Source organism: Protopterus annectens, chromosome 1.part0, assembly GCF_019279795.1.
Source record: "Protopterus annectens isolate FY-2018-M chromosome 1.part0, PAN1.0, whole genome shotgun sequence".
NCBI classification, from domain to species: Eukaryota; Metazoa; Chordata; order Ceratodontiformes; family Protopteridae; genus Protopterus; species Protopterus annectens.
The window spans coordinates 883,565,237-883,581,627 of NC_056725.1; the positions used below are offsets into that span (position 1 = coordinate 883,565,237).

Sequence of the window (16,391 nt, forward strand, 5' to 3'; positions counted from 1 at the left end):
AATATCATGTATATCAGCAATAGTAGCTCTTTAAGAGGAAGTGTTAATAAGTGAGATTTTATTAAACTATTAGTATTAGCCAATGAGTAAGTGATGTCTGGTTTTGTAAATAAAAACTTGTTTGTTCCATCTTTGTTTGGGTTCCTGCTTGGATTTGGAGGCCAGCACTGCACATAACACTACTCACCATTTCTTCAGTTAATTAATTAATTAATTTATTTAGTTAACTGGCCTGGTGGGCTGGTGCTACAGATTTTAGCAGAGGATTATTTTTGTTAGACATAACATAATAATGACAGAGCATAGAAGCAGAAATATACAGATAAAATGAGCAGCTATCAGTGGATGCAAAAGTAAATGAGAGGATGACTAATTGTTTTTGACAGATTAGCAATCAATACTTGCAGCTTCTTATGGTAAAGAAAATGAAATCTGTACAGTTTAGAAATACATGAGTAGATTGGCATGATATATCATAAGGTTTGCCATATGTGATTGCCACTTAATGCTGCTTGAGGTCAGGTTTTTTAGCCATCTGTATTTGGTGCTTTGAAATTTACTTGGCTGCTCTTTAGACTTTGTTAATTTCTGGATTTTTTTAATATCTTGAGCTAGTGAGTTCTAAGCAGTTTGCACAAGCTTTGTGTAGCTTTTATCACCTACTGCTTTGGAGAACTGTGACTTTGACAATAATACTGCATTTTCTGAATATAAGCAAAGGAAATAACTGGTGTTTTTGTGATATAGCTTGTCTGCTAGTAATGAACAATATGAGTAGTTTAGTAATTTGTATGTGAGGCAGTTAAGCAGGAAAGTGGCCCTGATAATTATAGACTGCTAGTTTGCTTATTGCAGTAAGTAGCAGCATATGAAATTGCATATTCTGTTTACTGCGGGCTGGAGATTAGATGTCTTTTGGGTAGAATGTAGAGCAAGGAGGGTTAAGCAGTATTATAATTCTGATAACGTTATATGTAATGACAGGATGTTCATATATTGTACTAGAAGGAGATTGCAGGTTAAAACATTCACATGCTAGCCTTAACTGTTAATTGGTCTCTAATGCTATCCAGAGAAGGCATTATCTAGAAATGGGTGCAGCAGCATTAGGCCTCATAACACCCCATGGGCATGCATTAATTATCTGATAATGTCCACTTTGCCATGTATCATTGCTTGCATATATTGGTGGTCCAAATGAGAAATCATTTTGTTTTATAATTAGGATGGATATCACAAGTTTAGAGTCTATAAGGTGAAGTAGACCTTTTTTACTAATACTTTTGCTTCAAGGTTCTATGACATGAGTGTTGACAATTTCTGTTTGAATTCAAAAAATGAAATCTGAAGTGGAATTCAACATGGAGTGAAGCCCCCAGGTCTCAGCTTTGCGTCTGTACACCATTTCTTGATATAATCAGCTCTGAATTCACTGCATCTTGGGAAGAGGAGAATGCTCATAATTTTGAGGATACCCAGTGGACATATAATTTAATCTTTAAGTTTTCAAAGCATGTGTTAACCAGGTAAATGAACCTTTACTTTATAGATCCTCTACAGCCATGACCTGGAGCACAGTGGAAACAGAAAATGCAAAGCAGTTTGCTAATACCAGTGAACCAGAATATTTTGGGCAGGTGTTAGGAAAACAGAGTACTAGAAACATGCAAATACATGGAGAGAACATGCAACTCTCCACAGAGAACAGATTACAGAGTTCAAGACTGAATCTCAGACCATTCCAATCTGCTTATCTGCCACAGTTCTGTCAGTGCTTTACAACATGCTCACAACAAGTGTACACTACTGACTGCATCAATACATTATGGCAAATATTTGTTATTGATTTAATTATTTGATACACTAGAGTAAATTATGGCAACCGTCTTGTTTTTCTTCATGTCATACAGACACTATATAAACATTCATTCTATCATACAAATATACTTACCAATGTGTGAAGAATAACTAACAGATAGTGAAAACCTGTACTGGCAGACCCAGAAGACCATTAATCTTTAAAATGGTACAATTTCATATGGTGACTCAGTTTTCTAAATATTGTCTTTATGTAGTCTCTTGACATGTATTTATAGATATAATAACTAGATAGATGGATTGTCTAAAGATCCTTTTAAGCAACACACCATGTCAGTAAAAAAGAGTAACAGAACTGATAGAGTAAGGTTCACATGTTATTACAAGTTTATATAAGCTCATATGTGTTGCTACACAAGACATTTAGCTCACATGTACAGTGAAACTTACATTAGAAGATTTAGTATAAATCTTTGTGAATAAATGTAGTACAAAGAACATTTTAAATTTACCTAAAACTCTACAATAAGAGAGTATTAACATTTATGTAGAAGATTTTTGAACTCTTTATGGAAATGACAGTGGTGCTTGCAAATATAACAATATAAACAGTGAACAAACTTTAAGAAAATTATTTTTACTATACATTCTATTAAAACCATAGCATTGCAGTCAGTATAAGCAGAGCTAGAGATGATTACGTCACACCTTGTCATCTGTCAGCAATACTTATTAACCTTGACTAACCTCATTAGTGCTACAAATAATGTATAATAGCTATGCATAATGCAGAAGTCTACTGATGAGCTTCAAAGCAATTGTGATTGCAGAAAGTAACCCAAAGGAGTAAATAACTCTTTTCTAGAGAAGGATGTAGGTGCAGTTTGCATTAAACAGTGTAGTAAATGGTACGCAAAGTTAATGTGAACTACATTTAAAGATGATAAGGAGGTTCCTAGTACACTTAGCTACTAAAGTCCAGATATGCCTTATTCAGGGTCCGTAAGCCATTTACATGTAGCTGCAGTATTTACGAAGAAAAGAACACTTGTTTGGACAGGTATCACAGAGTTTAATCAAAAAGTTAATTGCTTTTGTTCCATAAATGTAAGGAACTTCTTCAGAACAGAAAGTTATATCACCTCCTGTGCTTTAAAAACACTTCCTGTTATATAATAAATCACATCACCATGCATGCATAATTAATTAGTCATTTTTACAACAGTCTTAAATTCATAGAAAAAGTACTTAAAGCAATTGCTTTAATAAATATCAATATGAAATATAAACACACTTGTAAAAATAAACAAAAACGCGCACAGTTTAAGTATTTTTGTTTACATTGATAGAACAAAAGTGCTTAACCTGTTAATCTGTATAATACCAGCCTGTAACAGCTTTCTTTTGTTCTTTTGCATTTTTTAGTACGATAGTTTTTGGATATCTTCTTAGCTCCAGTTAGTATGACGCTACCTTTGTTAAGCCATTTCTGCAGCTTGCACATTTTACAGCAGTGTAGAATACTTCTGAGAAGGTGCTTGTAAGAAAACACCAATGCTATCTATTCATATCAAAAGATAAAAAGTACTGCTTTTCAGGTCTCAGCATATATCATTAGATCAGAGAACTGGGTGTACATTCAGTTTAAAATTCAAGCCCTGTTCTCAAGCTGGATCCCAGCTTTTGGATACATTCCTGTTAAACACGTCTTTTTATCTCCTAGAGCTGGAACAACTACAACTCTGAATCTGACCCTGCCTGATACATCGACAACATGGGTGGCAAGTGCTTTTGCATTATCAAGCACTCGTGGGTTCGGTTGGACCACAGATTTTGCCCAGGTATGTAGCACATATGCAATGAAATATGAATTTCTGGCTACAGCTCCATTTATAAGCAGGTCAAGTGAGTAATGTGGGACTGGTTATTAGTACACTGACCAGAATGTCATCACTAAGGAAGTGGCATGTTAGGCCAATGAGGTGCCAAAAACAGAACAGTAAAAGACACGTAGTGATTACCATAAACATTACAGCATAATGAGCTTTTAATGTGAGGCAGTGTAGAACTGCATTCTTTGCCCTTAAAGTTGGTTCATATCCTACTATTATTTGTAGCAGTGCTTTAAGCAAAAATGATGGAATTTGCAGGTAATACGTCCTCTCATAATGTTAGTGTTCATATAATTGTTTCATAGTATACTTCAGCTACTACCTAATTATTACCACAAACTATCTGTGTTTATATATTTATGTTTGTTTCCTATACAGATATGTGCAGCTGGGCAGAGCTCAATTTCATTGAAGACCTTGGGAGGAAAGCTCCATATGGTTTTCAATAAATGTCATAAATAGAGTAATTATAATATAGCAGATTATCACAGTACTCAAAAATGCTTGCATGTAAAGGAGCAAAGAAGTAAACAAAGAAAGAATACATCAGTAAGCATTAGAATAAAGAATAATATGAGACACAGGATATTTCTGAAAAGGTTTGGAGAGAACACTGATGCATTTCTGTGATAGTCAAACTTGTACTAACGTCAGGTGACATAACACAGACTTGAATAAAAAAACAAGTTATGAAATTATTTGGCTAAGGAAGTGCTTCTTTTTCTCAGGTTGTTACTCATTGACATCCATGGCTGACTCTTATAAGAATGCCAATCCACAGTTGTTGAGGTGATGCAGTATCCTACAATAACATTTGTGACGAAGAAGTAGCACAAACAAGCAGAGTAGTGGTACAAAACACTTTATTTTAAAGTCAGAAATGGCATCTGTGTTTCCTCTGATGGGTGCCTTACCTGTGATTGTCCCTGCATGACATCTGAGTTTGCTCTGGGGGAGGCTATATCTGTGATTGTCCCTCATTTTTTTTGTCTGTGTATGTCTTTGTTTCCATCTATAAATATGTGAATCTGTCTGAGCCTATGTATCTACCCCGGCATTCAATAATACCTACACTAAGTGTACACTATTCTGAGTGAACAGAATGGACAGACATAACTCACACCTTCTTCTACACACACACACACACACACACACACACACACACACACACACACACACACACACACACACACACACACACACACACACACATAACGTGCTCGGGTATCACAGCTATGTTCTTAACTGAATACACTTTAGATACCTTATTGTGATCAATGAATAAAAACAATTAGTTCAGTGTGAGACATTGGAATATTACCACCACCACCCCACCACCACTCTTAGAAACTGTCCCACATTTTGCTCTGCTCCCTGAAAATGTTTAGATACCTGCACAAGAGGGTCTTATGAAACTACGAGGATCGGGAGTAAAATTAAGGGTGAGGATATTGATTTTGTTTTGGTTACTTTTTAGACAGACTGACAAATTACAGCTTCTTGTTTCAGTCTCTGACTTTAACTATTTAATATTTAACTTTAACTATTCTTACATGTCTCTTGTGTAGTGATTTATTTTCTTATTAAGTGTCAGGACAGTCTATTGAGATGTTACCTTCTCTGGTAAAATAAATTAATTGATAATGTAACATGCAGGGAGACCCTGTAGATGTTCATCATTAGATCACTGTTGCAATGATGCTGACCTGTTGTTTTTAGCCTGTTAAAGATAGTGTATGTTTGGCCAGTATCCCAAAGCTCAGGCACTTCATTCCCATGCACTGTATGTCTGACCTTAGACCTGGGCACAAGGGCTGTATATTGGTATATAAGGGATGTTCAAATGCCAAACTCTCTCTCTCTCTCTCTCTCTCTCTCTCTCTCTCTCTCTCTCTCTCTCTCTCTCTCTCTCTCTCTCTCTCTCTCATTTCATGTGACAGCTGATTGGCTGAGCATATCCTGAGATGGAATCATTCATGTGTTACAGGAAGTGTGTTCAGTCTTTTCCTGCCATCCAAAGAAGAAAGTCCTCTAACCCCTTCCTCTCTCATTTCATGTGACAGCTGATTGGCTGAGCATATCCTGAGATGGAATCATTCATGTGTTACAGGAAGTGTGTTCAGTCTTTTCCTGCCATCCATAGAAGAAAGTCCTCTAACCCCTTCCTCTCATTTAATTATTAGATTTAATATTATTCTCTTTCTATTTTTCCTTCTACTTAACAAAATATTTCAGCATTTAACTTCTGTCTGTGTTTACAGTAATTCCTATAGGAATTTTTGCTGGAGGCAGTGTATTTGGCTTTTCTCTTTGACAAATACTTGTTTTACTCTTTCTGAGGAAACTTTCAGTATTTCTCTCAGAAATGTGTATGTGTGTCATTAGCCACGATTGTGCAATCAGAACTACAAATTAATTATGTCTCTGTTGTTGGTACTCTGCTTTAATTTTTTTGTCAGGAAAATATTGCAGAACTTGGATTTTTCAGCATTTATACATTAATTAATATATGTATAAGTGTTCTGTGTAACTTTAACATTAGATCACGCCTTTACCTCAAATTTAAATGATTTGAATGTACTGTTGAGACTTCTCTCTCTCTCTCTCTCTCTCTCTCTCTCTTTCTATACCTCTGACAAGAAAATATAGTTTAAACTGATATTAAATATTATTTTATGGCATTGAAACATAGTAAAAGTGATTGGAGCTAATTTGAACATTGGTTTGGCACATTAGATACTTTGATGTTTGGACTTTGTGTACTGGAAATTCTTTAACTTCTATTAATTATAACAGAATAATGAGCACATTCAAACTGTTTTTGTAAGAATAGGGCAGTCTGGCAAAATTTAATTGTGTGAGGGCATACTTATTGTGATACATTATTCAGTCTGATGTACTCTGTCCTGACTTGATGGATCCTAACTCTGGACCCCCCCATCAAATCTGGTTGCACCTAAAAAGGAAAATAAAAATATGCCTTAATCTACAGTTAGTAATTCTATTGGGACCACTGCCTGACCTGTAGACCACTTTCTATTTCCCCATCTCTCTCTAGTATAGCTTCACCAGCCACTATGGAACAGGGTTTCTACACATTCCCCAGGGTTAATCCAGTACCTGGCAAAGGTATAGGAGAACCAAAACTTTTAGTTGCAGGAGTACTTCAGGGTAAGACACTCCTGGCCAGACATAATACTGTGTCCCCAGATACTTTATTAAGTAGTGACGTTCACAAGAAAAAGAAACAGAAGATGTATCCTACAGCTGACAATACTCTTATAGCTGTTTATCAGGCAGATGTGGTTTCTTTGGCTAAGAGCATTCTGCAAACAGCTAATTCTAGTGGTTGTAATCCCGCATAGTGCTAGTTTGGCCAAAGACCTTTCTGTTGTTTCAGAGAAAGATGAGGAATCTGATGAGAATAATAGTGATGTCCTAGTCCACACCAAGTCCAGTCACTCCGATTCTTCAGTAAGTGAACCTAAGCTTAAGTCAAACAAGTGCTCACTTTTCCTCAGATGAGTGTTTGATTTAGTGATGTTTTTACTTGGGATAAGTCAAGAGGAACCCCAGGGCTAGGCAGGGTATATGACATTATAGAGGATGAGATGCCTAATTCTGTGGCTATCCCCCCATACCTCTGAACCTCTTCACACAAGAAATCATGACAAAGCCAAAAATAAATGGGTGGCAAAGGGCCAAAAATAGGGATAGATTTGAAATGTTGTTATAAACTCAGAAAGGTGCTATAATAAATGGTTTTGTGTTTCCTGCATTTTCTGAAAAATATTAAGTCTAAAACTCAAATGTATTTAGTGAATTCAGTCCTCACTGATTTACCAGAAAACCTCAAATTTTATGAGGACTGAAAAAAATATTAGGCAAAAATCTAGACATTCTGTGAAAATATAGACATTTGAGAGGTATGATTCCTCCTCTCTTACTAGCCTTGGAAGATGTTTATAAAGCTGTCTGCAGGACCCAAGTGTCTATTTCAGTAGTCCCTAAAGGACTCAGAGAAAATAAAGGGCCTCCTTAGATATGACAGGTCTCTTTTCTCAATTGATTATTGACCCAGAGGCATTCTCCTAGCTTTAAAAATCAGAAGCCACCAGGTGAGATAGAAGGAAGGTTTCTTTATTCCATAACACAGCACAAGTTCTGGTACCTCGGCAATTCGCCTTCATGGAACAATTATCATCAAGCTGTATCTTCCTTTTAAATGCTTCTCAATTAATCAATTAATTCATTAAACTTTTAATTTAATTTGATTATAACTCCTAACATTAAATACAAGTATCAAATATACATTCCAAATGTTAAATACATACATTTTTTCCTATAAGTAGTTATTTATTACTACTGAAACCATAAATTAATATTACAAGTAGCAAAATACCAAATGCATTAAATATATCATATATAAGTTACTTATTTTAAATGAACATTCGAATCTTTTTACAACATTAAATGCATAAATATTCAAAATTTCATAATGCAAGCCCACTTTCTAAATTCATTCCCCTGGGGTATAAAGTGTGGTAACCCAAAATCATTTTGTGTTCTAATCTACAAAGTGCACTTTTGAAGTTATCTGCATATATATATGTGGTGGTACGTGCATTCTCCTAGCTGCCTGTTCAAAAAAAGATGTACTTGACATCATCTAATGATTAGATTTTAATCCAACATGCCCTGATGAAGAGGGAAAACAGTTATATTTTCAAGGCAAAATAATGTCTCTTTCTAGCAATTTAGCCTTTGGAATGTTAAATTATCATGGCTTTATGTGAAAATTCATTATTTATTTATTTATTTGGCATTTGTTGACCGAGTATGTCTGTCTGAGCAAAAGCCATTTTCAGTGGAGGCCTGGGGATAAAAACTCCACATTATCACTAATGTTTAATAACATGCAAACAGTCATGGAAACATACAGAGAGTAACATATGCTAAGTAATACATTAAGTGGCAGTAAGACTATTAGCACTTTACAATAGTGGTATGGTGAGAAGAGCCAATGAGCATTATAAGACAAGCTAAGTCTCAAAACAGTAGAACAGTTATTTACATATTTACACAAAATCAATATTAAATACAAAAGAAATGAAATCACTTAAGCATAGACAGAGATTTTCCGTGATACTCAGGACAATGTGCGCACAGTTTGGATGCTTTTGCTGCATTTATACCTGCAGAGCAAAAGTCTTATATGAATGAAATTGTTTCTAATTTGACCCAGGTTTTGAAATGTGTTTTGAGAGGTGTGCTTGAATCAGCAGATAAAGTCTTGAGAAATGCTACTTTTTCTGTTCTATTAACTTCTCTGATGATTTAAAAGAAACATTTTGAATTCACCTTTAAGTTCTGAATTGTTGTTTGGACCCTCTGTTATACAGATTCTCAAACAGTGGGATGATATAGGCAAATTAATGCATGGGGTATCAAGGTTGTTTAATGTATCCATGTTCTCCACAGACAATATGTATCCCTCTAAGGAGCAGAAAAAACAAAAATCCCAACCAAACAAAAGACAGAGTTCCAAAAAGAAACTTATAGGAGGATAATTCTTTGAAACCAACAGGAGGGGGGTCATTTCTGAAAAATAATCAATCCCCTATGAAACGATGACTATGCCAAGTCAAAGAGCACTCCTACCCACCTCCCCCAGCAGTCGGCCACAAGTATTCTAAGACAAATGAGTTCTGCAAATAATTTGGAGAGGATACATGTAGCAGTGGATAAAAAAAATCCTCTCCCCTTTCAGGGAAATTCCCCCACACCTACCAGAGCAGACAGAGCTGTTTTCCCCCAGTACTTCATCACATATTAGAAGCAGAGGTCATAGAACCAGTGTCTGTGATACAAAAATATAAAGGATTTTACTTCAGAATCTTTTTGGTACCAAAAAAAAGAGCACTCCTGTTAACCTGTCCTAGATTTGTCCTTTCTACAGAGCTTTGCAAAAGTTGCAAAATTCAAAATCATCACCTTACAGTCAGTCTTGCTAAGAGCAATTACCAGAAACTTCCTCACAGACTAGATCTGCTAACCCAGCATCAAGTGTGAATGGTACACCCAGCTTAGAACAGTTGCAACTGACAACCTGGATGATTCTATTTTGATACCTTTTAGGCACTTGTTATATGAGGATATTCATGGTGACTATAGATTTTAAGGACACTCATTTATCATCATATTTCTATTGCTCCTAGTTTCAGGAAATGTTTGAGATTTGCTGTATCTGGTTTACATTATCAGTTTTCTGCATTATCCTTTGGGCTATCTACTGTGCCTCAAGTATTTATAAATTATCTGACCCCAGTGGTAGCCTATCGCAGAACCCTAGGCATCCACATTATCCACATTTTTCCTTATTTAGATGATTTGATGATTTGTTCAAATTCTGCATCCAGGTGCTTGCATTCCATAGACAAACTCACATCCTACCTTTCCCACCTGGGCTTCAAACTGAATCTTCAAAAGTCCTTCCTCACAACCTCTCAATGAATTGTTTTACTGGGGTGTCTGATAGAAACAGCAAAAATCATGGCCTTCCTGCCAGAAAACAAAATTCTGATTCATCAGGGCATTTTCTTGGATTTTTGTCTTCTGGTCATGGCCTTAGTACCAGAGTTCCTCAACATTCTAGGTCACAAGGCATCAATGATCCCTATGATATCACTGGTCAGATTACACACAAGAAAAATTCAGTGGTACCTGAAGAATTATTGGACAAAACACTTTAATTCCTTGGATTTTCAGGTACCAGTACAGGGTGAGGAATCAACTATTTCTAAATCCAGGACTCACTTTTTCTCTCTCCAGACCCCAGTCACATCTGTCCATGAGGACTCTTCAGAATTTGCATGGGGATCAGTGCCCATGGGAGTTCAAGTGCAAGGCTTCTGGTGTCCTCAGGACATGCCAAAGCACACAAAACATAAAAGAGACATTGGCAATGACTCATGCCTTAAAAGTTCATTACTACCTTTGGACTCCAAATCCTCCTCTATTGGTCACAGACAATATTACAGTGATGTGGTATCTGAGCAAGGAAGGGGATAGTAGGACATACCCTCTTTATCAATTTGCAGTGATGGCTTGTGAGCTGGCTCTGCAGCATTCTCTGACTTTTCAGGCCTCATATATTCTGTTAGATCAAAATGCAGTGGCAGACAGATTAAGCAGATTCTGGACAAACCTTCACAGCTGGAAACTCCACATAGATGTCTTCTAGAACATGATCCAAATGTGGGGAGCGTCTCAAGTAGATCTGTTCACCTTGTTTCATAAGCAGACAACTGAAAAAATTCTGCTCAAGACAGCCTTGTGGCCGAGCTTGGAAGGCAGGCAATCTATCATTCACATGGTTCCTGTAAGCATTTCTACCCTCTCCATGATTTTCAAGGTACTTCTAAAGATTTAGAAAGAATTACCAAAGATCATTGCAGCAACTCTCTTTTGGCCCAGGCAAAACTGGTTCTTCCTTTCAATGAAATTGGCCAAAAGGAATTACTAAAAGCTTCATCACAGACTGAATCTGCCCATACAGCATCAGGTGCAAATTGTACCCACCAACTTAGGGCAGTTGCCACTGACAGCCTGGATGATTCTATTTTGATGCCTTTTAGGCACTTGCTCCATGAAGATGAGCAGCAGGTTTTTAAGGAGGCAGAAAACCTGCAACTAGAATATCTTAACATTTACAAGTGCAAGAGGTTTTGTAGGTCGTATGCAATGAATAACAGAGGTCCCAAAAGGGTTTTGACCCCTCTGGGTTTGTAAAAATGTGAGCTGCTTAGAGATGGTCTGTCATATGCTTCTATTAAAGTGCCTCTTGTGGTCACCTCAGCTTGTTTGCCCATGGATCCCCCTCTTTTGTCTCTTTTTGTGGTCAGAGTGTTTATGAAAGAAGTGTTACATGGCAGACCACATTAAAAGCAAATTTCTCATCCTCAAGATCTCAACCATATTCTTGAAAAATCAACCTTACCTCCTTTTGAACCTGTGTTTCAGGCTGATTTATGGTTCATTACATGGAAGACTGTTTTTCTCATTTCTCTGATGTCTGCAAGGTATGTCTCTGAGCTGCAAGCTGTCATGGTGGGGGCTCACTAATCCATTATTCATGCCTAAAATTGCTTCTGAATTTACCTTGAATCAAGCCATTAATCTCCCAGTATTCTATTCATATCCCAAAAACAAGGGAAAAAAAGTTTCTACATAAACTTGGATGTGCAAAGACAGCGCAGGTACTACTTTGACAAAGAAAAGTCTTTTAGGAATGATAAACAGCTGTTTATCTCCTATATGGGGTCTAAGAAATGTCAGCCTGTATCTAAGCAGATGATTGCCATCTCTTATTATTTTCTGTTACACCCACCATGGTAAATCTCTTCTAGACAAGGTTAAGGCTCATTCGACTAGGGCTTTATCGTCTTCAATGGCATATTAGAAAGGGGTGGACTCCTGAAGCATTCAAGAGGCAGCAACCTGGTCCTCTTTTCATGCCTTCACAAAGTAATACAAACAAGATTCCTTTACAAGATCCAGAGCAGCTTTTGCTAAAACCATTCTCCAGGTGCTCCTGGAGTCATATCCTTTCACATCTCAGCTAGGGTAAGCTTTGTGAATTTACACAAAATGCCACTGAGGCATTCGGAATGATGAACATGGTACAATTGCATATGTCCTACTTACCTGTAACAGTAGATGATTGAATTCTCCACTTCCTTAGTGGCAGTACCCACCCACCATCCCCCTAATTGTGTATAGCTGAGGTGGGTTTCAACCTCTTTGATTCAGTTGTTGGAGTTATTTATTATATGATATTGTCACTGGCAAATTTACTCTTGATAGAAGATTTTGGCTTCAGGTACTCTCCTCTCCTTTGTGGAAGCAGAAAAAGCCTGAATACTCACTTCCTGTGGTAGCTGGAGTCTTTCTTCTCTGGATATGCTCAGCCAATCAGTTCCCAAAAGAAGGGAGAGGGAGGGGAGTCTGAGCTTTTAAAAACTGGCCAGTACTGGGTTCCCTTGGCAGATAACCATAAATGCCACTGAGGCAGTGAGGGGTTTGAACATCTATAGTTACATGTAGGACTTACACAACTGTACTTTCTACATCCTCCAGGATATCCATATTTACCTTTATAGGTTCATAGGTGTGTACTAGGTTAATGGCCTTTGGGCCTTTACAGTAGGCTTACCCTAGCATTGTGCCACCTGACATTAGATCCCAGTGCCTCTAGTGAGTAGAGCCACTGGAGTGATCCCCAGGGTGAAATTTCTATTTCACAGCCACTCATCAAGATTTTTCTTGGAGAGGGCCAGTGAGGCGCTCTGCTTGACATGTATGGGAAGTCTATTTCATAGCATGGGCAGTCTCTGGGTTATGCACCTGTCCCTTTAGTACATTCTGTTGATTGTGGTAATGAGATTAAGGTTTCTGTAGTGTGTAGTGTGGAAGGAGTGGGATTTCTTTATATGTAGCATTTCTAACAGAGCTGGCTCAGACATGACTTTGCAAGTCAAGCAGCGATCACCTCTAAGTAGGCGATATGAAACAGAATTGTTGGAGTTTTATCTTTTATCTGGACACATTTCTTATTCAAGCTACTTCTGTTCCCAAAACCTTCAGAACTTTCAATTCACAATAATTATCTTTCAGAATATGGGATTCACTTTGAATTACAATAGTTCTAACCTTATTCCTTCCCATTCTCAAGTGCTTCTAGTTTGCCACCTAGAACCTTTTCTGATGATGGCCTATCTTCCAGCAGGAAAGATTATATTCTTAACATACTCCTTTCAGTCTCTTAAATATCGGCCTCTGACCTCTGCAGTAGAGATGCAGAGAGCTATGGGGTATATAGCATCCACCATTCAGATTACAGGAAAAGCCAGGGTAGTGAAAGTCTATAATGGGTCACTACTGTCAGTCTCTGTCCTTTCCCAGACTTTTTCTTCTTCTTTTGCCATTCATGAGTAGATCATGCAAATAAACTGGAATCCAGGAGTTCCAATTCAGATTCCACCTGTTATTCAGATTGTTTAAACAGATTCTTCAGACATAGCTGGGGGTATTCAAAGAATTTCAATGTATAGAGAATTTGGTGAAAAAATGACAAAAGTCAGCATATAAAACAGAAAATAAATGAACTCTTTGTTACTTGCTTTTCAGTCTTTCCATCACCTGTTGTGTCCAGTGACTCTAAAGGTTCTGACAGTAAACTATGTAGCATATCAGCAAACTGGGCACAAAGTCTTACCCCCTAGTGCAGACCTGCAATGTTGGCTTGGGGCATTGCTATTCATCACAGACTTTTTCCTCCGACCTGTGCACATTCCATCAGAACAGAATAGTTTGCCAGATCATTTAAGCAAATTAAGGGCAAATGTCCATGAATGAATGTTGATCAGGGAGGTCTAACTTCTTATTTTGCACACATGGGGTATTCTACAAATAGTCTTATTTGCCTTCAACCTAAAACACCACCTCAAAATATTTTACACCAGCATCCCTTGTAAGGAAACTTAGGCAACATATTCCTTCTCACTCACTTGGAAAGGAAAAAGTCCTGTATGCTTTTCCTTCTCTTTCATCTTATACAAAAGGGTCTGAAAATACTGAAGACAAACCTAACATTCTTTTGCTGATCCTCTTTTAGATAAGATGATACTGGTTCTCCCTTCTCTTTCATTTGGCTAAGGGTAATCAAAAATCAATAACCCTAAGGATGGACTTTCTCACACAACAGAAGGGCTCTCAGGCACCCCAACCTGAGGACTCTCAATCTCACATTTTGGATGACAGACTTTTGATTCCATTTAGGCACCAATATTTTGAAGATGTGCTACAGGTAATAAAAGAGGCTAGGAAACTTCCTACTAGAAAATCATACATATTTAAATGGAACATATTTTCTATCTGGTGCACAAGAGAGGATGAGATCTTTAGAGATACCTTTTATCTATAGTATATTTATGATGTCTTGACAAAGAATTTGATAAATAAGCATGTACTAAAAGAATCAGATACACAATAAAGCATTGTATTTATTTTCTTCTTGCAGATTAAAACTTTTCAGTCTTTCAAGATGGCTTTAAATGTTCCATCTACAGTTACCAATGGAGAAAATGTGGTCATTGAAGTAGTCGTGTTCAACACTCAACAGACAACATTGACAGTATGTATTTCATGTATTAAATAAAATATCTGCACTACTGAAATTATATAAAAGAGTTCTATGCATGGAGTGTGTGTGTGTGTGTGTGTGTGTGTGTGTGTGTGTGTGTGTTTATGCATATATCATATATATATATATATATATATATATATATATATATATATATATATATATATATATATATATATATATATATATATATATATATATATATATATATATATATATATATATATATATATATATATATATATATATATATATATATATATATATAGATATATATAGATATATATAAATATATAGATATGGAGAGAGGACAGATACATAGATAAGTAGGTTCCATTCATTGCATAAAAGTCTCTTTCATTGAAACAGCAATGAGCAACATGATTCATTGGTGAAAGGTTTTTGATTATCCTCATTGTTGTTTGTTGTCAGACCTTTTTTCCTTCGAGTTGCAGAGATGTGTTGCAGCAACACTATTATTGGACATTATTGTTTTATTTGATGGATCAGCACTATTTGTCTCCTAAGAAGTCTCTTTCATGTACCTCAAATAAATTTATGAAAATGAATCTTTGCCTCTGCCTCTCTGTATATCTATCTATATCTAATCTCTCTCTCTCTCTCTCTCTCTCTCTATATATATATATATATATGTGTGTGTGTGTGTGTGTGTGTGTGTGTGTGTGTGTGTGTGTGTGTGTGTGTGTGTGTGTGTGTGTGTATAGTAATGCATCCCTATGACTCATTTTGTTGGACAGACCTGGACATAGGGAAGACCAGACCTAGCTTGCTCCTTACATATAGAATGCCATACTGGGAAGGAGCCTTTTTTCATACTCAGCTTAAGTTGAGGGGGGGAGTGCCAGATTGAGAGATTGCATTGCATGTCAGAATAGCTAGCTACACCCCTGTGTACTGGTTCCTGTTGCAGTTTGCAGTTAGCAAACAGTAGAGCAGCCTGTGTGTATAAGTTTGTATTATACACACACATACACACACACACACACACACACACACACACACACACACACACACACACACACACACACACACACACACATGCACATGCACACGAGGTTACAAGTTTATGGTCAGACAACTAGGAATGATTAGTTAGGACAAGGAAAAGACCATTTTGTCCTCTAGTTGATTTGCTCCCTCACTTTTCCAAAGAAGTTTCAATTATTAAGTCTAAAAATATCTGGACATACCCACCTTTGGGGGTATAAGTGCTCCAGTTCATTGAGAGGTAGTTAAAATCTGCCATTATAAAATGATTTTTGGAAATAGGTAGTTCCTAAAATGCACTTAAGTATCTTATGTGGCAATCGCTCGACATGGAGAGTACCCTGCAGGAGGTTATAAGTTGATAGTTTTTCTTCTTCAAGGTTAATTGAATTTCATTGAATTCAGTTTGCAGGTAACTGGGAATCTGTTTAGTGGCGATGAGATTCTTGACAAACATAAAAATGCCACTC

The 16,391-nt window shown here is 36.8% G+C and overlaps 1 protein-coding gene across 2 annotated transcripts in view; it reads left to right on the forward strand.

The window, feature by feature from the left end:
* The window catches only part of LOC122795620 (CD109 antigen-like), a 647,366-nt gene that overhangs the window by 305,301 nt on the left and 325,674 nt on the right, over window positions 1-16,391 (forward strand). For both annotated transcript variants that reach the window (XM_044063888.1, XM_044063895.1), the window contains 2 exons: window positions 3,542-3,659; window positions 14,791-14,904. In XM_044063888.1, coding sequence (XP_043919823.1) covers window positions 3,542-3,659; window positions 14,791-14,904 — 232 coding nt within the window. The remainder of the gene's footprint in view (window positions 1-3,541; window positions 3,660-14,790; window positions 14,905-16,391) is intronic.